Source organism: Saccostrea cucullata, unplaced genomic scaffold (assembly GCF_032062105.1).
Source record: "Saccostrea cucullata isolate Sc308-1 unplaced genomic scaffold, CSIRO_AGI_Scuc_v1 ctg8726, whole genome shotgun sequence".
Taxonomy (NCBI): domain Eukaryota; kingdom Metazoa; phylum Mollusca; class Bivalvia; order Ostreida; family Ostreidae; genus Saccostrea; species Saccostrea cuccullata.
Genome location: NW_026926514.1, coordinates 1,869 through 28,374, shown reverse-complemented (window position 1 = coordinate 28,374; position 26,506 = coordinate 1,869). Strand labels below are relative to the sequence as shown.

General features: G+C 36.3%; 2 protein-coding genes across 2 annotated transcripts; both read right to left on the bottom strand.

Moving 5' to 3' along the window:
• Nucleotides 1-277: 277 nt before the first annotated feature.
• Nucleotides 278-26,152, bottom strand: LOC134271907 (uncharacterized). Its single transcript, XM_062754131.1, has 18 exons — nucleotides 26,126-26,152; nucleotides 25,850-25,951; nucleotides 25,172-25,265; nucleotides 24,990-25,057; nucleotides 24,662-24,780; nucleotides 23,560-23,635; nucleotides 22,508-23,061; nucleotides 21,016-21,143; nucleotides 17,756-17,905; nucleotides 16,294-16,509; nucleotides 8,294-8,446; nucleotides 7,834-7,950; nucleotides 7,442-7,630; nucleotides 4,355-4,495; nucleotides 2,983-3,171; nucleotides 1,643-1,780; nucleotides 1,342-1,491; nucleotides 278-429 (listed from the first exon to the last, which is right to left on the bottom strand). Exons 1-18 carry the CDS (start codon nucleotides 26,150-26,152, stop codon nucleotides 293-295), a joined length of 2,748 nt encoding a protein of 915 aa, XP_062610115.1. The 3' UTR covers nucleotides 278-292.
• LOC134271908 (fibulin-1-like) lies at nucleotides 8,956-10,920 on the bottom strand. The gene is made up of 3 exons (XM_062754132.1): nucleotides 10,496-10,920; nucleotides 9,396-9,652; nucleotides 8,956-9,069 (listed from the first exon to the last, which is right to left on the bottom strand). Exons 1-3 carry the CDS (start codon nucleotides 10,569-10,571, stop codon nucleotides 8,962-8,964), a joined length of 441 nt encoding a protein of 146 aa, XP_062610116.1. The 5' UTR covers nucleotides 10,572-10,920; the 3' UTR covers nucleotides 8,956-8,961.
• Nucleotides 26,153-26,506: the final 354 nt, after the last annotated feature.

Genomic DNA, 26,506 nt, shown 5'->3' with positions numbered 1-26,506 from the left:
GGGTTACAGTTACATTTGTAACTACCAGGCGTGTTCTCACAAACTCCATTGTACGGACAGATGTTACCAAACGCACACTCATCTATATCTGTAATAAAAGCAGCAGGTCCAAATCAAAGTAATTTTTAAAAATCCAAAATTGAAATACATGTAAGTTGTGTACAACAAAAGTATTGTTTCAGAACAGAAAGAAAGTTTTATCAATGTTTTTTTTCATGGTATTGATGTAACTAAGGCTTTCAAATGTACAGGGCCACACCTGTTTACTGCTTACTCTTTTTCAGGCTGAAGCTTACATAAAGCTGCCATTTTTAAGAAAACAGATCAGAGCATAGAAGTTAAAACAGCCTGTTGTGGTATAAAATGCCAGCCTTTTCATTGCAAGACATATTTCTTTGATAACAGAGCAAGATCCTCCTATAAGAGTATCTTAAAACATTGCTGTGACGTCAAGCCTTTGTTCTTGCAGTCTAAAACTTTACCTGTAGCCGTCCGATAATAATAATTACCAGTCTGATAATATATTATCGGACGCCAATGATAACAAAATCGGACGGTATTTAAAAAACAAAAAGAAGAGTGAAATTAAGATTAAATATGTCCAGAAACCCCCAATAAAAATGTTAGGAAAAAAAGGGGGAAACCAAACGCAAGGAAATTAAGTTGATCACACTATAAAATAGCAAATCCATGAAGAGAAATCCGAGTTTAAACCTTCCACAACATTAATACTTTCCACTCTTTAAAAAAATTTTTGATTCAGCACTTTTAATAAGCGAATTTAAATCCATTTCTGAAAAAAGATTCTGCAATCTCCTTTTATGTTTGTTCCATGATGGCCACACTTTCAAAACCTGAGAATTTTCATCATCTAAGCTAAAATTTCAGCTAGGGTAAAAATCCGCATTTTACTTTCCATGGTGATGGTTAAAATATTACCCAAAATTTTGTCAGTATCAATGTCAATTTATGCACATCATAAATAAAAATGTTCCCCCCCCCAAAAAAAAATCTTTCACCACCGGACCACTGTCCTGCTAAACGAAACGACTGCCATTGAATGAATGGAATTAATGAAACAAGAGTTCACTCACTTTTCACCGTCTCATTTCTTTTATCTACTTATCAGACGGGTAGAAAACAATGGATTCCTAAACTCTCATTGTGTTATTATCGGACTCCTCCTGGTAATTTTTGGACATTTAAATGGCAATGTTTTAAGTAAGATATATGCCTCGTACTATTCTATATGTAAAATTATCAGACAGTTTTCGGCCCTAACGGCCCTCAAACAGTCTGATAATTTTACATATAGAACAGTATTCGGCATATATCCATTACATAAAGAAGGAAAAACCTGCTGACCTTCACATCGACCTTGAGAATCTCTCCTGTACCCCGCCCCACAGGTACATCCAAAACTTCCCGCCGTGTTAACACACTCCTGATCACTCTGACAGTTGTGCACTCCTCTGGCACACTCATCAATGTCTGAAAAAACACAGGGTAAAGGCAATGATGCTCAAAAATTTACTCAACAACTCACTGAATTAATACAATTTAAATTTGTGTATAGGCAGTGTTGATTAACAGAGAAGTTAAATGTCAGTTGACCCATTTTACCTTAGAGATGACCTATTACCTATACAGGCCTTAGTGACGGGATCGATCTGATGACCCTGAGGACAGGAAGTGCTCGGTATACAGCGGTACGATCCGTAGGTGTTGACGCAGCGAGCGGAGGCTGGACAGATCCCGGGCTGCTGACACTCATTAATGTCTGTACAAAAAAGAAATAGAACTTAATATATAGCATCTTTATAAGCAAATGTTTAATATTATTCAATTATTAGATACAGTATTTCACACAGAGGAAAATAAAGCTATAAACATGATAAAAGTATTTTGAAGAAGTTAATGAATTTTCAGTAAAAACAAGATGTGTTTGTGAAACACTATGCGCCCGGCGGCAACAAAGTTCAAAAAATCTATTTTTAGCATATTGGTCACAGTCAAGGTCACAAGGTCATTGACCATGGTGTCATTTGAAAGCACTTAATCGGTGGAGTATGCATCCCAAATATGAAGTCCCTGTCTCCTATGGTTCAAAAGTTATGGCAAATAGTGTAAAAAGCTATTTTTAGCATATAGGTCACAGTCAAGGTCACAAGATCATTGACCTTGTTGTCATTTGAAAAGACTTTAATAGTGGAGTATGCATATCAAATATGAAGTCCCTATCTCCTATGGTTAAAAAGTTATGACAGACAGTGGAAAAAGCTATTTTTAGCATATAGGTCACAGACAAGGTCACAAGGTCATTGACCTCGATGTCATTTGAAAGGACTTTATTAGTGGAGTATGCATACCAAATATGAAGTCTCTATCTCTTATTGTTCAAAAGTTATGGCAAAGATTAAAGTTTGCAGAAAAAAAACCTATTTTTATTTTTAGCATACAGGTCACAGTCAAGGTCACAAGATCATTGACCTTGTCGTCCTTTGAAAGGACTTTATTAGTGGAGTATGCCTACCAAATATGAAGTCCCTATCTCCTATTGTTAAAAAGTTATGACAAACAGTGGAAAAAGCTATTTTTAGCATAAAGGTCACAGTCAAGGTCACAAGGTCATTGACCTTGATGTCATTTGAAAGGACTTTATTAGAGGAGTATGCATACCAAATATGAAGTCTCTATCTCTTACGGTTTAAAAGTTTTGGCGAAGGTTAAAGTTGACAACAGACAGACAGACAAACAGACAAACAGATAAACAGACAAACAGACAAACAGACAGGACAAAAACAATATGCGCCCCGAAAAAATTCGGGCGCATAAAAATATCTGCAGTATGCCTGTCTTCTTTTGTCCTGTTCAGTTTCATCAGACAAACAAAAAACTATTTTCCACTTGATTAAACAGAAACTTTTAAAATTAATTGTACTCTATACATCCAGAATAATACTGTGGAGTGTGATTACTTACCAACACACATCCCATTAGAGTCTGGTTCTCTGCCCCGTGGACACTGTATGGGCTCACACTGGCCGGTGGAGGAGGAGAAGCGGTGCCCTCTCTGGCAGGTGGGCTTCTGACATCGGAACGTACCGTCCATGTTAAAACAATCATAACCAGAGGGACAGTTGTGTGTGCCCAGCAAACACTCATCTATGTCTGAAATTACACATTAACAATTATGTAACTTAAAAAATACCAGAGGTCTGTTCAGCAGAGGGAACGTTCGCGAGCGCTCGCGAACATTTCTATTGGAGGTATAAGGAATTTTGACTAGGGCTTGCAAACGTTTGCTCTGCTGAACAGGTCTCAGATATAGTTTTGTGCTCATCTAAAATTACATCTGCACATGTTTAGGATGCTTGTCAATCACTGAACCTCGAACATTGATATTTCAAATTCCCTATATAAGACTTAGTCAAAGTGATTTGGAAGTCAAAACCACATATTGCTCTAGTATTTTAGCCCTGATATTTAAAATTCTCCAATAGGGTCCCATGGAGTTTGAGATAAAAGAGGTTTGGCTGTATTTATAAATAGAGAAGTTTCATTTGAAATACAGAGACCATTGAATTTCGCTGTGTACCTTTACAGGTTTGAGTTTATACAGACCAGAATCTCCCTGTGTACCTTTACAGGTTTGAGTTTATAGAGACCAGAATCTCCCTGTGTACTTTTACAGGTTTGAGTTTGAGACCAGAATCTCCCTGTGTACCTTTACATGTGTGAGTTTGAGACCAGAATCTTCCTGTGTACTTTTACAGGTTTGAGTTTGAGACCAGAATCTCCCTGTGTACCTTTACATGTGTGAGTTTGAGACCAGAATCTCCTTGTGTACCTTTACAGATTTGAGTTTGAGGCCAGAATCTCCCTGTGTACCTTTACAGGTTTGAGTTTATAGAGACCAGAACATCCCTGCATACCTTTACAGGTTTGAGTTTGAGACCAGAATCTCCCTGTGTACTTTTACATGTGTGAGTTTATACAGACCAGAATCTCGCTGTGTACCTTTACAGGTTTGAGTTTGAGACCAGAATCTCCCTGTGTACTTTCACAGGTTTGAGTTTGAGACCAGAATCTCCCTGTGTACCTTTACAGATTTGAGTTTGAGACCAGAATCTCCCTGTGTACTTTTACAGGTTTGAGTTTATAGAGACCAGAACATCCCTGCATACCTTTACAGGTTTGAGTTTATACAGACCAGAATCTCCCTGTGTACCTTTACAGGTTTGAGTTTGAGATCAGAATCTCCCTGTGTACCTTTACAGGTTTGAGTTTGAGACCAGAATCTCCCTGTGTACCTTTACAGGTTTGAGTTTGAGACCAGAGTCTCCCTACGTACCTTTACAGGTTTGAGTTTCCTCCATCATGGAGTAACCTGTCCCACACCCCAGGATCCTCCTACAGACAAATGATCCCACCGTGTTCTCACACCTCTGGGAGGATAGACAGGTGTCTCTCTCAGTGGCACACTCATCAACATCTGTCAGAAAACAATAAAAATCAACCAATCAGCTTACTGTACGTAAAATGTTTCAATATGTATCTAAAAACATAGCAAAACAAAACAGTGTACGTGTATGTATGAAGATAATGTAATTTCTTTCTGTAATGATTGGAACTGCATATAAACATATAAAGCAATAAATTGTCAAAAAATGTTTTGTTTTGTTATATCCTTTAAAAAGAACTTTATTCGGTAATAACCGATATTTGCCCCCCAAATCAAACTTTGATGGAGAAATATTTAATTATGTTCTTAAATAGGGAGGTATATGCTGACTTCAACGCACTGAATATTTTCATAAGTAATGACGTCATATGTTCGAAATGACGTCACAAACATGACGTAAATTTCAGTTTTTTATGAATTCTACAGAAAAATGTACATATTTCGTCGATATTTTGAGCAAAAGTCATCGAGCGCATGTGTTTTCAGGCTCAATATTTTGATATAATGTGTAGAATGATAATATCAATGAAATATGTAAATATTGTTCCTAAACAAACTTGCGCTCTGTAAATTTTAAAGCTAAATTTGTTGAAATTTTATCCATTTTGTCCTCTTTCTGCAAAAAGGGATATAAAATCGGACTAGTTTGTGATGTCATAAAAACAAAAAAATGTGAATTAACTACTTTGAAACAATCTTCTTGAGAAGAAGATTTTTTAAAGATTTGTTCTATATATTTCTATGTAAAACTTGGATTCTCTATGTTCTGTTAATTTATATTTCTCATACAATTTATTGAATTTAGCACATTTCAGGAAGTTTTCAAAATAAGACTTTTGTGGGGGGCAAATATATGCAAAATACTGCATATAGTTCTTTGTTCCTATACAAATCCATACAAAAGGAAGTCTAACATTTCTAATGTATTAGTGAGCGGGCATAAAAACAAGAGGCCCATGGGCCACATCGCTCACCTGAGTAACTTGGGTGATGCAGATCTTTACCAGATTCCCCCTCTTGCTATACCTATCATGCCCAACAACCCCCTTCCCTTTTTTATTTTAAAACTTTAGAATCTACACTACTCAAGGATGCTTCCACATAAGTTTCAGATTTCCTGGCCCAGTGGTTCTTGAGAAGAAGATTTTTAAAAGATTTGTTCTTTATATTTCTATGTAAAACTTGGATTCCCTATTGTGACCCATCTTCGCTAGCCAAGGGTCTAGATTACGAGATTAAAGAGTCAAGAAGTATCCCGAACGCAAATATCGTCATTTACAAAAAACAATTGATGATTGGTCGACAGGTGTGTCCTAGAATCCAATCAGAACTCTGGAAAAAAATCCTGATTTTCATGAACACCGTAGGCCAAGGGTTTATGAGGAGAGTAGCGTATCAGAAACCCTTGGCTAGCGAAGATGATTATGGCCCCGCCCTATCCCCGGGGGTCATGATTTTAACAAATTTAATATTTACACTACCCAAGCATGCTTCCACATAAGTTTCAGCATTCCTGGCTCAGTGGTTTCTAAGAAGATTTTTAAAGATTTGTTCTATATATTTTTATGTTAAACTTGGATTCCCTATTGTGGCCCCGCCCTACCCCCGGGGGTCATGATTTTTACCATTTAATATCTACACTACCCAAGGATGCTTCCACATAAGTTTCAGCTTTCCTGGCTCAGTGGTTCTTGAGAAGAAGTTTTTTAAAGATTTGTTCTATATATTTCTATGTAAAACTTGGATTCCCTATTGAGGCCCCGCCCTACCCCCGGGGGTCATGATTTTAACAATTTAATATCTACACTACCCAAGAATGCTTCCACGTAAGTTTCAGCATTCCTGGCCCAGTTATTCTTGAGAAGAAAATTTTTAAAGATTTGTTCTATATATTTCTGTGTAAAACTTTGATTCCCTATTGTGGCCCCGCCCTACCCCCGGGGGTCATGATTTTAACAATTTAATATCTACACTACCCAAGGATGCTCCCACATAAGTTTCAGCTTTTCTGGCCCAGTGGTTCTTGAGAATAAGATTTTTTAAAGATTTGTTCTATATATTTCTATGTAAAACTTGGATTCTCTATTGTGGCCCCGCCCTACCCCTGGGGGTCATGATTTTAACAATTTAATATCTACATTACCCAAGGATGCTTCCACATAAGTTTCAGCTTTCCTGGCCCAGTGGTTCTTGAGAAGAAGATTTTTTAGTGACCCCACCCTATTTTTGTCTTTTCTTGATTATCTCCCCTTGTAAGGGGACTTGGCCCTTCATTTTAACAAATTGAATTCCCCTTCACCCAAGAATGCTTTGTACCAAGTTTGGTTAAAATTGGCTCATTGGTTCTTAAGAAGAAGTCGAAAATGTGAAAAGTTTACAGACGGACAGACAGACAGACGGACGGACGACGGACAAAATGTGATCAGAAAAGCTCACTTGAGCCTTCGGCTCAGGTGAGCTAAAAATGGATGAGATGTTGGACCACTTATGTCACAGAATGGGCTAAGCCTAATCTCATTTTCATTTGTTGGCGTTCAACAGTGACGGACCTGAGGTAACATCACGGAAGACAGTACATAATACATATATGTCAAATAAAATAATTTAAAATTAAATGAAAGATATTACAAAACATTTATTGACTGAGTTCTCAGGCATGCTGCAACTGAGTTCTCAGGCAAAATGAGTTTTGTCGACCCTCAACCAAACTGTCTGCCTTCGGCCTAACGGCCTCAGACTGACAGTTTGGTTCTTGGGTCCAACAAAACGCATGTTGCTCTCAAACTCAGTCAATAAATGTTTAATGTAAACTAGTGCTAAATAAACAGCCTAACCTTTTAATGAAGACCTAAGATTTGAGAGACAAATGGTTAGATGGTCATTTTTAATCAACAGATTGGGTTTAAATCCAAATCAGGACTAAACTGCTTTAATCCTACTTATCAAATCCTAAAGAACACAAAATGTTTTCTTCACCTGCACATGACCCAGCCACTCTGTCATAGAAGTAGCCGGTGGTGCACCGTGGGACGGACCGACAGGCCTTAGAGACAGGGTCCACCTCCTGACCCTGGGGGCAGGGCCAGCATCTGTACGTCCCCTCCTGGTTATAACAGCCCTGTCCCTGTGGGCAATTGGCTGACCCAGAGGTGCACTCATCAATATCTGGGTATTAAAAAGGGTGTTAGGTATTAAAACAATCATCTATACCTGTTATCCTTAAATATGTCACTTTTACATTTACATGTTCTAAATCACTTTGAATTAATTAAAAAAATACATTAAATAAATTAACAAAATTAATGTGAAATTAGTTGAAATCACCATATGATTCCTAAAACACACAGAAATCTGAGGTACTAACTGACCTTGACAGTTGATGCCGTCTGCCAGTAGTTGGTATCCTTGGTTACAGGCACAGCTGACCCCATTCTCGTCCTCGACACACCGCTGCTGGCATGGGTTATACCTGTCACAACCGATAGCTAAAATAAAGAACAAGGGTTGTACCTGTCACAACCGATAGCTAAAATAAAGAGCAGGGGTAATACCAGTCACAACCGATAGCTAAAATAAAGAAAACGGATTGTACCTGTCACAACCAATAGCTAAAATAAAGAACACAGGTTATACCTGTCACAGCGGATAGCTAAAATAATATAAATTCTGAGAAATACTTCTTCAAGGTCTGAGATATGCAGTTTGACTGTGATTCAGCAGAGAACAGGTGGTAACATTTCTATAATACTGTATGAACAAATGTCTTTATATGTCATGTACTAAAACACATTTATAATTTATATATTATATTTTTTATCTAAGACTTACGTTCATCCTCAATACAGGTACTGCCATCAGAGTGTAGCGTGTATCCAGAGTTACACTCACAGCGGTAACTACCGACCGTGTTCACGCAGATCTGTCCACAAATATGACCGCTGTGGAGGGCACACTCATCTATATCATTTACTGCTGTTGTACCTAAGACGTGAAAATTATATTTAACTTCATAAGTTAGGCTCTGATGGAATTTTTAATGCACAAGTGGCTGAAAAAATGCATCAGAAGTTTGTTTGTGGGGAGAACATATTTTGGTGAAATCTTTATTGAATATTTACAATAACAGTAAATTACTCCAACATATAAATTTCCATCTTTACAATAATAAATCTTAAATCTGTGGAAATGTTGTAAAAAAAAAGATACAGTACAAACATTTTTAAAATCATGTTGCAAGAAATATTTGAAAGTTTCACAACAAGTCCAAGACATAGAATATGCTATTAATAATATATTGGTTCACTATAACACTGAGTGATAGAGAATGAGCCTTACTGTTAAGTGCAGATGTCCCCAGGCAGCACTCCTTAAACATGGCATCACAGGGTCCCCCGAAACTCTCCTTCTGAAGGAGTGAGCAGTCTCCACTCATCGACCGCGAGATCAGTCCTAACTGACAGCAGTGGCAGCATTCCTAGTGAAAAAAGACAACACTCCTAGTAAAGAGTGACAATAAATAGTGACAACATCCTGATAAAAAGCAACAACACTCCTAATAAAAAAAGACATGAGATCAGCCATAACTGACAGCAGTGACAACATTCCTAATAAATAGTGACATCATAGTGATAACATTCCTGTTGAAAAAAAGACAACACTCCTAATGCAATCAACAATAACTGACTCAACATTCCTGAGAGTGACTAGTTGAACATTCCTTATAAAAACTGTCAACATTCCCATTGTCATGAACAAATACCTGTTCAATCAAAAAAATACTAGTTTTTTCCCTCTAAAATCAACAACTAAGTGATTGAACAAATGGCTTTATCAGAAAAAACCTAAGTACAGCTATCACACATACTGACACTGTGTCAGTAACTTACTTTGTACAGTTATCGCACACACTGACACTGTGTCAGTAACTTACTTTGTACTGCTCCGCTCCAAACACATCGTCCCTGATGGCACACCTGCCGTAACTCGCGGCGTCTGACTTCCCGTTCTGACACTGGTCTCGCTGCTTCTGCTTCATACAACACACCTTCAGGATGAACGTACAGCTGGGCTGGTCCCCTAACCTGACCCCCGGGACAGACTGGGAGTACCCCTCACAGGTGGAGGAGTCCGTGGCATACTTGGTCCCCTCCAGGCAGCAGGTCTCTAGTAGTACTTTGTCTATAGCAGCTGGAAAATACTAGAGGGACTACGTAAAGTGGCTTACAAAATTATACCCCCTGCGTTATATTGGAAGGGTTCATATTTAATTTTCTAAATGTGATGAAAAAGTTGGCAAAATGCTCTTGATTTAAACTGACACATGCTTGCCGCATAATAATCTTTGACTTAAATGTGGATGTTTCTCTATTTAAAAAAATAGCAATGGTTTGAGATCGCTAATTGAATATCACTAACAATTCATTCCATCATGTCCATAGACGTTTAACCTTAAGCTTTACAATGCCATAACAAAATGGCACAGTAGACAATCTAATTGTAAGACAGACAGACTTATGGACAAGATGATTCTTATACATGTATATACCTCCCTTTGTGGGGGTATCATAAGAGACATTCATTGGGTCCCATTATTATAATTACAAAGCTCCACAGTGCTACTGACCTACACAAATGTGAGGACATTAGAGGCACGAGGACAACTAAGAATCCCACTTGACCTATTTACATGTACAAAACATGTACTCAATTTTTACGCAAATGAATTTTTTTTTATATCAAAAAAAAATGGATATAGCAAATGCACTGGAACTGCTATCCATGGCTTGGCAAAAGAATAATTTTAAACACTAAACAATATGGAATAGTTTTTAATGATAAGATTGTAACAGCATATGTCTTATTATCATTTTTTTTTTTTTATAATTAATTCTTAGTAAAAAAGGTGTATTATAATCTAACACTAGTAACAGCTACATAAAGTTGATCAGCATGCAGTAATGTACTTACTACAAAATACCATCATATGATAACAGATTAACATTTACACAGTTTAAAAGAAAGGAGGCTTACCTTGTGAGAAAGAGAAGATTCCAATTAATATAAATCCTATAAACACAAGGCTACAATGAGATAATCTAATTAACATCTTCCTTGAAATAAAACAATAACTCTGTCAGATTAGCGAGTGTTTACACGTGGGACAAAATACGTAATATAACATCAATCCCTTTCTTAATTAATCTAGTTATACAAGAAAAAGGTCCCGATTACATTGTAGTGATAGCACTTTCAGCCACTGACTGAAGCTTCAGAAGGAGACAGTGATGGTTCTTAAGGCCACAGGGGAGAAGTGACCGAGATTTTCTTATGCGTATTACCTCAAAACAAACTTTTTCTTAAAAAGTTTTATTCCACACATTCAAGAAACCGAAGGGGAAAAAATCTCATAATTGGTTAAAGCTGGCCCCAGGATTGAAATACATGTACCTTTAAATACAGAGATGACCTTGTTTATAATACACAGGCAAGGACTTAGTATGGAACCCTGCAGGAGCCCAGACACCACTTAAAAGTAAAGAACCACTTCAGCTGCTTATTAAAGTTTGTTAGCTGTAGTTTCCTTTTAAGGTCACAGCATGCACTTAGTCAAATATAATCTCCTTAGAGTTGTGTACTGGGTAACAGAAAGAGTGTAATAACACTACATACTGTTACAGCTAAAAAATGTCTGAAATGTGGTCAATGTTATAAAAGCAAATTTCTCGAGTTAAATAACCATCTGTAAATAAACACAGCTAAAAACAATTCCTCTGAATTTTTGGATAAGGGAAAGAAACAAGTGAGGTGAAAGTGGAATGATTTGTACCCGTATTTTTCTCAAGAAATGCTATATATTCCACACAAGTACATCTATCGTTTTCTGATTGAGCCAGTTATAACCTTGATCTCACAATATAAAAGGAAATCAAAATGGGCATCCATACATCAATTAAAACAAAATTGAGGTAATAATAAATGGTAAAACGGGGGCAATCCTTTTTTACTGTAAAGTGCTTTAATTTAATATCAGAGTATTTAATATGTACCTGATGGACATTTAAACCCCCATCACATTTCTGAAAACGACCAATAGCCGACGGTTTTTGAAGCAACAAGATGTGTTTGTGAAACACTATGCGCCCGGCGGCAACAAAGTTCAAAAAATCTATTTTTAGCATATTGATCACAGTCAAGGTAACAAGGTCATTGATCATGGTGTCATTCGAAAGAACTTAATCAGTGGAGTATGCATACTAAATATGAAGTCCCTATCTCCTATGGTTCAAAAGTTATGGCAAAAAGTGTAAAGAGCTATTTTTAGCATATAGGTCACAGTCAAGGTCACAAGATCATTGACCTTGCCGTCGTTTGAAAGGACTTTATCGGTGGAGTATGCATACCAAATATGAAGTCCCTATCTCCTATGGTTCAAAAGTTATGACAAACAGTGGAAAAAGCTATTTTTAGCATATAGGTCACAGTCAAGGTCACAAGGTCATTGACCATGGTGTCATTTGAAAGAACTTAATCGGTGGAGTATGCATACCAAATATGAAGTCCCTATCTCCTATGGTTCAAAAGTTATGGCAAAAAGTGTAAAAAGCTATTTTTAGCATATAGTTTACAGTCAAGGTCACAAGATCATTGACCTTGATGTCATTTGAAAGGACTCTATTAGTGGAGTATGCATACCAAATATGAAGTCCCTATCTCCTATGGTTAAAAAGTTATGACAAACAGTGGAAAAAGCTATTTTTAGCATATAGGTCACAGTCAAGGTCACAAGGTCATTGACCTTGATGTCATTTGAAAGGACTCTATTAGTGGAGTATGCATACCAAATATGAAGTCTCTATCTTTTATTGTTCAAAAGTTATGGCCAAGGTTAAAGTTGACAACAGACAGACAGACAAACAGACAAACAGACAAACAGATAAACAGACAAACAGACAAACAGACAGGACAAAAACAATATACGCCCGGGATCTATCGATCCGGGCGCATAAAAATGGGATTCTTCAGGTGACAGTTGGCAGTTCATAGCCTGTTGTTTTGCACGATTTTGACCTCTTTTTTGTTGGCCGACCAATTTTGTGTGCATCAGTCCAAGTTATAATTTTTTGTGTCGAAGTCCAATTTCTTCAACTGAACAATCTGTTGACCAACCGTCGATCACTGTACGACCATTGGCGGTCAGTTTATAAAGTCAGTCACCCGTCGTTCGACAATAATTAAGGGTTTCCAAAACTTCGAAGGACTGTTAAAATCAAACTGTAGCTTAGGGCTCGATGACCGTGCGACGATTGGCCCACTTGCAAATATCTAACCTATTAAGGATACATAACACAAACAAAATTTTGAGGCATGCATTGATATATTTTTTTTGAACGGAAATGACTTAAATAATAAATGTGTAAAATATAAAGAAATCTTAAGTTTTTCTTTGCTGCTTAGGCATGTTAGGTATGCATATTTTTGTTGTTTTCTATGTAATTCTATATAATAGAATTTTGTACACATTCTAACATTTTGTCACAATCTTACAAAATTCTCTCACTTCATTAATTTTACCTATCTTAATATAGATCTGTGAAATATAGTGCTGGTTTCTGAAGAAAAAATATTTGTTTTGTTATTTATCCACGTCATCAGTGTTCCTAGGAATTAATGTGACTGCTCCGTGTCGCCCCATATTTGTGTTGGCCTATCATGATCTTTCAGCCGACGATACCAGAAAAATTTGGTGGACGACCATCAGCTTAAATGTGACCTAGGCATTAAGGGTAGAGAATTTGATTCTAGGAATGGAATTCCTTAGGGCTAATCATTCTACTGATTTAATAAAATTAAATAATTAAAGAGATTGTTCCTGGCTGAGGAATAAATAGCCTTGCAGTATTGTATTCACAATTTAAAGCTATGGTCATGATCATTTCTTGTTTCATAATGTTTAGCATTTATTTATACCAAAACAAAAATTTCTGAGTGTAATATTGGGATTTATTAACAATAATTAATTCTAGAGACACCTGTGAACAAGTCCCTCTGGAGCCAGACAATTTAATTTATATAAATAACATTAATAAATACTCAAAGTACATTATACAATAAACAACTGCACAAAAGGTGAATAGTAATAATGAGATTGAATAATCTTAGCTAATATTGAATTCATTAAACTAGATCTGAAGGTCTTAAAATTTATTGACCCTAAAACAACAATTCATTTATTAATTTAAAAAAGAATTCAATTTAATGAAATGCACATGCATTGATCTATAAATTTTCATCACAGTGTCCTTTGTTAAGTTCTAATAAATAGCCAAACATTTCCCTGATTGTTTCGTGCTAAACTTTTTAAATATTGTTGAATTACTAAACAGCTAATACTAGTAATACCACACTCCTAAACAGACAGTTTACTTATGCTTATAATGATTGTAATGTCAAAATCCAAATAAGATGATCTGGGATCATTGGTTAGATATCTTTCATCAACACCTCAATTTTACAACTTCATCATTGTAATAATCTTATTACAAATTTTAAATTTCTCTTTATCTTTGACAGTAGAGACACTATGTAACACACAGAGGTAACCTTCCCTGAGCTCTATATACCCGTAGGAGCCTCAGTCTATTTCTGTCACACAATGTTTAAGGCCGATTCCATCCACATACTTGTGTCTATATAACTCTCCAGTCAGACATCCACCCTTCTTCTCTTCTGTACACTGCTGACTTCATCTGGAAACAAAACAAGATCAGGACTAATGTCAGGCAAAAGCTCAATAAGGTCAAATTTTTTTTGTTTATGTTTGTAATATATATAAAAAATATTTAAAATTATAATTACCCTGTGATTTCTTACGTGGTTTTTTAGCTGTCTTTAAAAATTTACAATGGTAAAAATTTTTGATTTTGGCAATTCAAGTTATTTCCAAATGGATTTTATAGGCAACACCGTCTCCTGGTATCTGACACAAATGCCCAGTAAGTTACTGTACCTCAAATTTTTGTGAGTTAACTTGTAAAAGTTGCATTTCTTCAATGACAAAATCTTGAAAAAAATTACATATTATTTAGGAACTTATTGTCTGTCTTTTAAACTTCTGTTGTCTTTTTAACTGCCATACTGACTTAAAATATAGCTCATCTTAACCAAAGCATCATATACCTGTATGCATTAACACAATAGTCTGAATTAATTTGAAATAATTTAATTTCACACGTATGGAGCAATTTCATTGGCTGAATCATTCAGAGGAACATATAATATTTTGGATAACATAACTTGCCTACGTCACAATGAGTTACGTCAAAAACGTATTACTCCGCTTAACGTTACTTTTAAAACATTGCTCAATTTGAAGCTTTTTCTGGAGGAAATATTGTCTCATTGTCTACACTGAAATTAAATTATAAGGAATAAAGCTAATTTCAACTTATGTTATCCGATATAACAAAACTTGGGGCAGTTTACGCTTTCTTATAAACCGCTTCGCGGTTTATAAAGCGTAAACTGCCCCAAGTTATGTTATATCGGATAACATAAGTTGAAATTAGCTTCATTCCTTAAAGATTTTCCCTAGGTGAAGCAACTCCATTTAATTTTGCACCTTTTGATTGGATAAAATAACCTTTATAACCAGTAACTACAGTACTTTATGACCCACAACGAGAGGCCTATGGGCTAAATTACTACACTGAGTAAATTAAGTCTTGTTCCTAGTAGAACTTTTAAAATATTCAATTTGTTATATATATTCGAAAGTTGTGACCACATCTCAACATGTTCTAAATATACACTGGATCCACACAACGTGGGGGTGCTTCAATATCATGAATAGGACTACATGTACTAGTATAATGGCTTTATAGATATGGAAAAAAAAATCTTTTTCCTTATCCATGCACTGCATTAAAATTTGATTTTGATTTAAGCCAACTCAATCCAAAGATCTATCATTTGAAAAATAAAATTCTGACATTTTAAGAGTGTTTGCAAATTAATGGTTATTGAAAAAAAAAATTCTATGTAACATTTCAAAAGTATTTGCAAATTAATGATTCTTATATGTGGTTATTGAAAAACAAATGAACAAAATCTTTAATATTCCTAATGAAAAATTGTGGCCTCACACTACTCTAAACCAAGATATTTATCTCCAACCCTTTATTTTATTCCCGACTTGAATACTGTAAACCAACTTTTATTCGCGTGCGAGAAATTTTCGCGAAGTTCCCGAGGGCCTCGTCATCGCGAATATTTCTCGCCGCGAACCGTTCCTTAAAGTCTATATGTCTATTAACAAGAGAATCTACATAGGCCTGATCGCAAAATTAATCGTCGCCAACAAGTTTCCCCCTGGCTAGTAAAACGCGAAATAAAGTCGTCGCGAATAAAAGTTGGTTTACAGTATATAAAGGATATTAAATGTCTTGTACTTGGATTTAGAATTTAAATTACATTCAAATAAAACAATTTTCTTTACATGTACATGTAACAAGAGTAAAATTTCTACCGTGTATATTTATGGTATCACATAGTAAAAAAAATTCCCTTTTTAGATTTTTATACCACTTTTAGAGGATTTAACATGTAAATTTAAGTGTTCTACCATTTTTATCTGCTATTTAAGCATTTTCAATCAATTTTTCATAAATGGGTCAAAATCAAAGCACTTTTTATGGTCTGTTCAAACCCTGAAATTGTGAATAGTTGTCGAGAAATTTTTAAAGTTTTTATATTATGGGGGCAGGAACATAAGGAATATGCCTTCACATACTTTTATGTTGCTATGGTTACACTCATTATGGATTTGATACCTGTGTAACTTGTGACCTGTCGTAACTGACCGGTTGCCTTGGTGACAGGGTAGTGATTGGTCATTGTGTTGGGGCGCCCTGAGGGTTTGGACTCGGAGGTATAGAGGGTCTTACTTCTGTTGAGTGGTTTCTTGCCGCCCCCCTCCACTGCTGTGTTATCACTAAATGGATCTATGCTCTCTATGTCTAGGGAGTTGTTCCAAAGGTCTGTGTCCTCTGGAATACAAAACGTTAACTTATTAACTCAGAATTAACCTGATCAGACTGAGGCCAACATTCAAGGTTAGGCCACTGAAAAGTCAGGTCGAGGTTAGGTCATTTCCTCATTTAAAGATAATTCAAGATACATGTTCAAGAAAACCTTGAAAAGAAGAAGGGGGGGGGGGTAAAATGGAACATGTTGAATTTATTCTTTTGTATAATAGTTTTTGAATAATTGACCATCAACAATCAAAGTTGGAATTTCTGTAAATTTTATTACAGTGGGTCCCGTTTATACGGATAGTCAGGTTGTCAGAATAGTTTTACTGTATAGCCGAATATTGGAATAGCCGATTGCAATATTTGCCATACAAACGGCAAATCTACAGTACATAAGTAACAATTTCAACATGGTTGTATTACGTACCTGCACTTTCGTTTTCGTTTGATGAATGTACCAAGTCAGGAAATGAATTATTTCAAGTAATTTAATAACAAGTTCAATATGATTTTGTATGAATAATTTCTTTTTAATTGCAGTATGAAACTTATTTTCATCTTTATATATTTATTTAGCACCAAGCACCTGTTTACATTCATCCCATTCATTGATGGCCTCTATTTTTGAAAACGGAAGTTGATTGAATACATGACTCTTTACGTAAACCATTTTTTTCCGGATTGCTGATTATTAAATAAAAAAATGTTTATTGTTTTATCTTTATTTGTATTTGTTTTCAGACGTATATTTATATGGGTGCATGTGAAGTGTCATACACAAACTGAACAGTTCAATAATCAAAATTTCACGCTGAACAAAATTGCACACAAGCCAATTATCAATGATCAAAATTAACACCCAAGCTGGTCATAATGATTGTTATCAAAACATATTGATCTACTGTGCCCACTGCTAACACAGGTAAGGTGCTGGTGTGCGTTCAGCCGTGACTAATCCCCTCATTATCGTAATTTGACTGGAAGTGTCAAACTTGTGTAAACAAAGGATTTACATACGGAAGGTAGAGGTGTGAACAAGACAATTATAATGAAAATCACTATGCTAAGCGAAATATTTGTATCAGATAAAACGAAAATCCGATATTTTCCTATCAGAATATCAGGTGAAATTATTAATAAATATATATAAGAAATGGTTTTGTGCTCTGATATTGTATCAGATTAGCCGAAATATTCGTTTAACCGCTATCTGATTAAATGGAATCCACTGTACAAACAACAATACTTCTTTTGTACGTACCAAAGTTTTCCTCGGGAAGGAGCTCTGGTTGATTTGGGGAGGGTTCTGAACTGCTCTGGGGTCGTGACTTTGGAATGACCTTGGGACTGGAGGCATGGATGGGAGGACCAAGTCCATTAAAGGCTGGTGTAGAGGTTGCCACAGGAGGTCCTACAAAGGGGAAAAAGCAAATTTATACATAAACTCAATCTCCCACCCCCCTGAAGAAGAAAACAGTTGCAGGAGTAGCAAATCAAGCCTTGATTACACGTTTAATAATATGCAGTACAATTTTAAAGACAGGAATAGTAATACTCTAAAAACTGTTATCTGAAATAAAAACAAGAGGCCAATGGGCCACATCGCTCACCTGAGAAACTTTGGCCATGCTGTTCTTTAACAGATTTCCCCCCTTCGTAATACCAATTGTGACCAAGCCCTATCCCCAGGGGTTATGATTTGGACAACTTAGAATCTACACTACCCCAAGATTCACATAAGTTTCGGCTTTTCTGGCCCAATGGTTCTTAAGAAAATTTTCAAAGATTTTTCAATGTATATTTCAATGTAAAACTTGGATTCTCTACTGTGGCCTCGCCCTACCCCCAGGGGTCATAATTTGGCAAATTTAAAATCTACACTTACCCCAGAATGCTTCCACATAAGTTTGAGCTTTTCTGGCCCAATGCTTCTTGAGAAGAAGATTTTAAAGATTTTTCCTATATATTTCTATGTAAATCTTGGATTCCCTATTGTGGCCTCCCCCTATACCCGGAGTCATGATTTTTACAATTTAGAATCTAGACACTACCCCTGAATGCTTCCACATAAGTTTCAGCTTTTCTGGCCCAGTGGTTCTTGAGAAGAAGATTTTTAAAAAAATTTTCCTATATATTTCTATGTAAAACTTGGATTCCCTATTGTGGCCCCACCCTGCCCCCTGGGGTCATGATTTTTAAAATTTAGAATCTACACTACCCCAGAATGCTTCCACATAAGTTTCAGCTTTTCTGGCCAAATGGTTCTTGAGAAAAAGATTTTTAAAGTTTTTCCTATATATTTCTATGTAAAACTTGGTTTCCCTATTGTAGCCCCGCCCTACCCCCGGGGGTCATGATTTTTACAATTTAGAATCTACACTACCCTAGAATGCTTCCACATAAGTTTCAGCTTTTCTGGCTGAATGGTTCTTGAGAAGAAGATTTTAAAAGTTTTTTCCTATAAATTTCTATGTAAAACTTGGATTTCCTATTGTGGCCCCGCCCTACCCCAGGGGGTCATGATTTTAACAATTTAGAATCTACACTACCCCAGGATGCTTCGACATAAGTTTCAGCTTTTCTGGCCGAATAGTTCTTGAGAAGAAGATTTTTAAAGTTTTTTCCTATATATTTCTATGTAAAACTTGGATTTCCTATTGTGGCCCCACCCTACCCCCGGGGGTCATGATTTTAACAATTTAGAATCTACACTACCCCAGGATGCTTCCACATAAGTTTCAGCTTTTCTGGCCCAGTGGTTCTTGAGAAGAAGATTTTTTAATGACCCCACCCTATTTTTGTATTTTCTTGATTATTTCCCCTTGGAAAGGGACTTGGCCCTTGATTTTAACAATTTAAATTCCCCATCACCTAAGGATGCTTTGTACCAAGTTTGGTTAAAATTGGCCCAGTGGTTCTTGAGAAGAAGTTGAAAATGTGAAAAGTTTACAGACGGACGGACGGAGAGACAGACAGACGGACGGACGACGGACAACGGGTGATCAGAAAAGCTCACTTGAACTTTCAGCTCAGGTGAGCTAAAAATGATACTACAAAATCCTGCAGTTTTACCAGAGGTTTGCATTTGTGTGAGATTATCTATTATATTGAGGGCTGTATTGTCAGTGATTACCTATTATACTGAGGGCTGTATTGTCAGTGATTATCTATTATATTGAGGGCTGTATTGTCAGTGATTATCTATTATATTGAGGGCTGTATTGTCAGTGATTATCTATTATATTGAGGTTGTATTGTCAGTGATTACCTATAATATTGAGGGCTGTATTGTCAGTGATTATCTATTATATTGAGGGCTGTATTGTCAGTGATTAACTATTATATTGAGGGCTGTATTGTCAGTGATTACCTATTATATTGAGGGATGTATTGTCAGTGATTATCTATTATATTGAGGGCTGTATTGTCAGTGATTAACTATTATATTGAGGGCAGAATTATCAGTGATTACCTATTATATTGAGGGCTGTATTGTCAGTGATTACCTATTATACTGAGGGCTGTATTGTCAGTGATTACCTAATAAGGGCTGTGTTCTCAGTGATTCAATACCTATTATATTAAGGGCTGTATTGTCAATGATTACCTATTATATTAAGGGCTGTATTGTCAGTGATTACCTATTAGATTGAGAGCTGTATTGTCAGTGATTATCTATTATATTGAGGGCTGTATTGTCAGTGATTATCTATTATATTGAGGTTGTATTGTCAGTGATTACCTATAATATTGAGGGCTGTATTGTCAGTGATTATCTATTATATTGAGGGCTGTATTGTCAGTGATTAACTATTATATTGAGGGCTGTATTGTCAGTGATTACCTATTATATTGAGGGATGTATTGTCAGTGATTATCTATTATATTGAGGGCTGTATTGTCAGTGATTAACTATTATATTGAGGGCAGAATTATCAGTGATTACCTATTATATTGAGGGCTGTATTGTCAGTGATTACCTATTATATTGAGGGCTGTATTGTCAGTGATTACCTATTATACTGAGGGCTGTATTGTCAGTGATTACCTAATAAGGGCTGTGTTCTCAGTGATTCAATACCTATTATATTAAGGGCTGTATTGTCAATGATTACCTATTATATTAAGGGCTGTATTGTCAGTGATTACCTATTATATTAAGGGCTGTATTGTCAGTGATTATCTATTATTGAGGGCTGTATTGTCAGTGATTACCTATAATATTGAGGGCTGTATTGTCAATGATTACCTATTATATTGAGAGCTGTATTGTCAGTGATTACCTATTATATTAAGGGCTGCATTGTCAGTGATAACCTGTTATATTGAGGGCTGTATTGTCAGTGATTACCTATTTTATTAAGGGCTGTATTGTCAGTGATTACCTATTATATTGAGGGCTGTATTGTCAGTGATTATCTTTTATACAGAGGGCTGTATTGTCAGTGATTACCTATAATATTAAGGGCAGTATTGTCAGTGATTACCTATTATACTGAGGGCTGTATTGTCAGTGATTACCTATTATATTGAGGGCTGTATTGTCCGTCTGTTTGACCGTTAGCCTCTGTTTGAACTCCTGCTGTTTTTGCTGTTGTCTTTGTAATCTCTCTTGCTTGGCTTTAAGATCTTCCTTGTCACCATCCTTACTACAGAAATAAATTGAACAATTTCTTTATACCTTAGAATGGAACCCCATGCTTATTGTAGAAATAATGCAAACAACTATTAAATATATTAACATGATTAATATGTTAAAAATAAAATATATCATTCAGATAAAACTATAAAGAGTTACATTACTTGATTTCTTCATAAAGTTATCTTTTCATCAAAAAAAAACATTTGCAGGAAGGGAGAGAAGGAACGTAGAAAAAAAGTGGATCGGGGTTAGATCAAGCTCTTAGTTTACAGAGTCAAATTTATGTAAGGAATAACTCTGTTTTTGTTGTTGTTTATAATGATAATCAAACGATTGGCTAGCATGGTAATTTTATATATTATTAAGTTCTTCTAATTTGACAGCTCTCCATATGAAGAACCAATACTGACAGGTTCATTTTCCACTCTCTAAGAGGATACATACATTGACGGCAAACTAATTAAAATTAGATGATAGATCCGCTTACATACTCACTACACTAACTTCTAACAACATCCCATTGGACTTTTACGAGAAGCTCTGACTTTAACAGTTGACGGTTTACTTGGACATTTAAACATGTGTCATATACGGAGGTGCAGAATTGAAAATGGACAAGAAAGCCTTTGAAATGTTAACAGGTATGGTGTTAGGGACACTTTAATAGGCCTGGAGTTTAGGGTAGGGTGGTGAACGTTTCCTTCAAAGACAACTTGTGCAAATTTATGTGCATTTAAAAAATCTGTTATATTCATTGAATTAAACGTCGAGTTAAATATTTATATCGTAAAAGAGCTTCCATACATTGTCACAGTGTACAAGTAAGCCGTCAACTGTAAAAGTCAGCGCTTCTAGTAAAAGTCCATTGAGGGTCACGTCAGAGGTCAAATTCGGAACGGCTCTAGACTTATTGGCTTCAACAATATAGGATGATTTTGCATGCGACAATTTGATTGGTTGATAGAATTTGACCTCTGACGTAACCCTCAACGGGATGTTGTTAGATATTGGTGTAGCGAGTATGCGAGCAGATCTAACATATAATTTTAATTAGATTGTATTGACGGGTTCATTTTCCACTCTCTGAGTGGACTATAGCTCTACATACCTAGCAGTATTGACCTCTCTGAGTGGACTATAGCTCTACATACCTAGCAGTATTGACCTCTCTTAGTGGATTGTAGCTCTACATACCTAGCAGTATTGACCTCTCTTAGTGGACTGTAGCTCTACATACCTAGCAGTATTGACCTCTCTTAGTGGACTGTAGCTCTACATACCTAGCAGTATTGACCTCTCTTAGTGGATTGTAGCTCTACATACCTAGTAGTATTGACCTCTCTTAGTGGACTGTAGCTCTAGTCTACATACCTAGAACCTGTACTGACGGGTTCATTTTCCACTCTCTGAGTGGACTGGGTCCTCTTGTGTCTAAGGTTCATTCCTGTCCCCACTCCGTGATTGAGAGGCAGTGACCCCCTCCTGACAAATTCCTGCGGGGGTGGGTCCTCCTCTTTCTGAAGCACCAGCTCTGCTGAGATCCACTCTGTCTTGATCACCACCTCCTGGGGGTTCATGTTCTCCTTACTGGGCAGACTCTGTCTCCCCGTCACACGAATGTTCTCCATGTTTGTCGACACTCTGGTTGTCTCTCGTGAAGTGATGTTTTTAGATAAGTTCTCATTAGAGGAGTTACTTGTGGTGGCTGTTATATTGTCTCTAGAACCAATCCCTGTGTCTCTGGAATCTGTCGTCTGATTGGTTGTTGACACCATATTAAGATTACTAGGAAGGTTTTGATTGGTCTGATCAGAAGCTAGCTTGTGATTGGACAGTCTTCTGATATTAGAGGATTTCCTGGCCTGTTCTATTGCCACGTCTTGTTCTGTCCTCCTCATTTCTTCTAGATCATATACTCTAGCTGTCTGCAATTATAAAGATCAAAGTTTAAAAAAAAATCACTTAAGAATTATTTTAAGCATAACAGTTTTGCAATTTTGGCATTATTTTACTTGTGAAAAGACCCAGGCCAAAAACTTGAACTAATCAATCATCTATTGGTAGAAAATGGGGGTTAGATGAAGACAGTCTATAAGACTAGTGTACATAAATTATCACTGCAAGTTTGATCACTGCAGGGCTAATAGTTACTTGGGAATGAAATTGCTTTCAAATTTTTAGATTGTGCAATCACTGCTCATGGAAGATATAGGTCTGTTCCATGAAGAAGCATGCATGTTATTGTAAATCCCTGGATACATCATGTATTATAATGCATCACTCCTCTGAAAGTGTTTTACAGAGAGAGACAAATATAAACACCTAGTCAAAAGATTTAGTGCAAAAGTGACCTCACTATGTACATAGTGCAACAATACAACCATTAATATATCCTATTACAACCCTGTATAGTGTGTACTCACTGGTTTAGGGGCTCTGTTGATACACTTTAGATAATCTCGGTCTGCTAGGCAGTTACCCATCGAGTTCCCAAAACTCCTATAGAGAAAGGATAATAAATAGATCTATATTAAACCATGAACTGCAAGAAAAATACAATGTAATGTTGATGAGGGTGAAATACAGTATACATGTATGTTTCAAACGAAGTGAAATATATTTGCACCTCATACAGATTATATTTGTGGGTTTATAATCTTCTATAGAGAACACCTTGTCCCCTAGTCTACATGCTGGTCTGACTGTAAACTAAACCTTAGCTGTATTTTAACAATAAAAATTTGAACTTCTGACTTGAGTGCACGCCTGAACTACTTCCTTGAGTGCTCGCTTGAACTACTCACTTGAGTGCCCACTTGAACTACTCACTTGAGGCACTCAAGTGAGTAGTTCAAGTGGGCACTCAAGTGAGTAGTTCAAGCGAGCACTCAAGGAAGTAGTTCAGGCGTGCACTCAAGTCAGAAGTTCAAATTTTTATTGAACTACTTCCTTGAGTGCTCGCTTGAACTACTCACTTGAGTGCCCACTTGAACTACTCACTTGAGTGCCGGCTTGAACTTCTTACTTAATTGCCCACTTGAACTACTCAATTGAGTGTCCACTTGAACTACTTACTTGAGTGCCCACTTGAACGACACACTTGAGTGCCCACTTGAACTACTTACTTGAGTGCCCACTTGAACTGCTTACTTAATTGCCCACTTGAACTGCTTACTTAATTGCCCACTTGAACGACTCACTTGAGTGCCCACTTGAACTACTAACTTGAAAGCCCACTTGAACTACTTACTTAATTGCCCACTTGAACTACTAACTTGAGAGCCTGCTTGAACGACTCACTTGAGTGCCCGCTTGAACTACTCAATTGAGTGTCCACTTGAACTACTTACTTGAGTGCCCACTAGAACGATGCACTTGAGTGCCCACTTGAACTACTCACTTGAGTGCCCACTTGAACTACTCACTTGAGTGCCCACTTGAACGACTAACTTGAGTGCCCGCTTGAACTACTTACTTCATTGCCCGCTTGAACTACTCACTTGAGTGCCTACTTGAACTACTCACTTGAGTGCCCTCTTGAGCCCATCAGTGACAGCCTCTTTTCTTGCTTTCTCTAGGGACAGAGCCTTGGATTTCATTCCTTCACTTACACCATATCCAATGTCTTCATGGAACACACCATCCTATCCAAAAAAAAACCTTTATAGAAGAATTAAAAAATAAGCTAGTTATGCTTATATGCTGAAGTTTCTAGTATAATTAATGTATTTAAAATCCTTCTGAGGTCTTGTTACATGATGTGTTTGTAACTTTTTAAAAAAAAACCTATTAACATGATTAATGGCAAATCGAGTTGATTGGAGACTGAATCTAAAACTTGTGACAGACAAACCTTCAGCTGCACTTTGACAAAAGCACTGACTCCTACGAAGTATCTCCCTCCACTGTGGTCAACAAAGTCTGCAAGAAAGAAAGTACATAGGATAAAGATAACTTACATTGATATTAAGAAAAAGGCACAGAAACAATGAAATAAAATCCACTGTAGTCTTTAATGATAGGAAAAAACTTTACCAACAGTTTGTTGTGAGACTGAGTGGGACCAGCCATTGAACCCAAACAGCTCGTTGGCAAGGTTGATGAGACGCCATCCTTCTATGTAGGCAAGCTGAAAATATTGTCATCACCAGTTGATCACTAATTAACAATAAACTGTATACAGATAACATTTTGGGGGGTTTGTTTCACTGATTTTAATCATGCTAATATGAAATGTTATCTTTATAATTTAAAAGCTATAGCAATTCCACCATTCCAATCATTTTGAATTATCTTATTAACCATATTATAAAGACTTGAATTTTTTTCACATTAATCATGTTAACAATTGGTCCCATTATCAATAATGCTTTGCGAATTGCATCTATAGTCACAAACTACATTCTTCATGCTGTAGCAACAAAAGCTCAACAAAAATACAAACTAAGCTGATTTAGATAAAACAAACTCTATTAAAATAAGCACTGTTCTGGCTTTGTTTTGCTATATTTTCAACTCATCATGGTCATGGGGTGTCATGTTCATGTGAAGTTTGAAGAGATCGATGAAAACTCAAGCTGAATGGGGCTTGCCATAATAGTCGCACCATCAACAAACTTAAGCTTTATGGGTAGATGACTAGATGAAGAGATAATCCGCATCTGTACATGTAATTAGGTAAATATGGAAATGTTGAGGTGTGTATGTATTTACCCTCTGCCCCCCAGCTCCAGCACGCTGACTTATAAATTCGGGTCCTAGTTTCTGTCTCAGTGCATTTTGTATTGCTTCTTGTTCGTCGTGTGAATACTCTGTCTACAAAAAGAAAGATAAGTTCGTTGATTAATTCAAACACTGTCACCAGTGGTCACTGTAAGTCGTCATTTATCTATAGTGATATTTAAAATATAGCAGAACATTGAATGACTCAACATGAGTAAAAATCTTTAGAACACTAAAATGAAAATGGTAGAAGATTTTGTATTTAACCTGTCCAAAAGAGGCCATTTTCTCCATATCTGAATTTTGATGTTTACATTCTCGAATGATGGCGCCTCACTGCGCTGAGCCAATCAGAGCAAATCTACATTTAAGAGTATATTGTAAATTATCAACAAAACGAAATCTATTTGCCAATCTATATATAGTTGAGACGATTAGAATTTAGAGGAACCAAATAAGCGTTAATTATTAAAATAATAAATTGATAGAAGAAGAAGTTTTAGAAGAAGAAGAAGAAGGAAAGAGAGAAATACAATTAACCTACATGTATGAGAGGATAGAATTTTTTATTTATGTTCACACTTCAATTAAATTGATCGAGTCCGAACATTTAAAAATGTTAGAGAAACTGTCCACAAATGTTGTGGG

Bases quoted from the DNA above. Each gene is read 5' to 3' on its own strand.
- LOC134271908 (XM_062754132.1), bottom strand. From the start codon at position 10,571: ATGTTAATTAGATTATCTCATTGTAGCCTTGTGTTTATAGGATTTATA. The intron at 9,653-10,495 runs GTAAGCCTCCTT...AGTATTTTCCAG, and splicing joins AATCTTCTCTTTCTCACAAG to CTGCTATAGACAAAGTACTA. The intron at 9,070-9,395 runs GTAAGTTACTGA...ACTATTTATTAG, and splicing joins TTGGAGCGGAGCAGTACAAA to GAATGTTGTCACTGCTGTCA.
- LOC134271907 (XM_062754131.1), bottom strand. From the start codon at position 26,152: ATGGAGAAAATGGCCTCTTTTGGACAG. The intron at 25,058-25,171 runs GTAAAGTTTTTT...TCTTTCTTGCAG, and splicing joins AGTCTCACAACAAACTGTTG to ACTTTGTTGACCACAGTGGA. The intron at 17,906-21,015 runs GTAATCACTGAC...TCCCCTTTGTAG, and splicing joins TACAGCCCTCAATATAATAG to GACCTCCTGTGGCAACCTCT.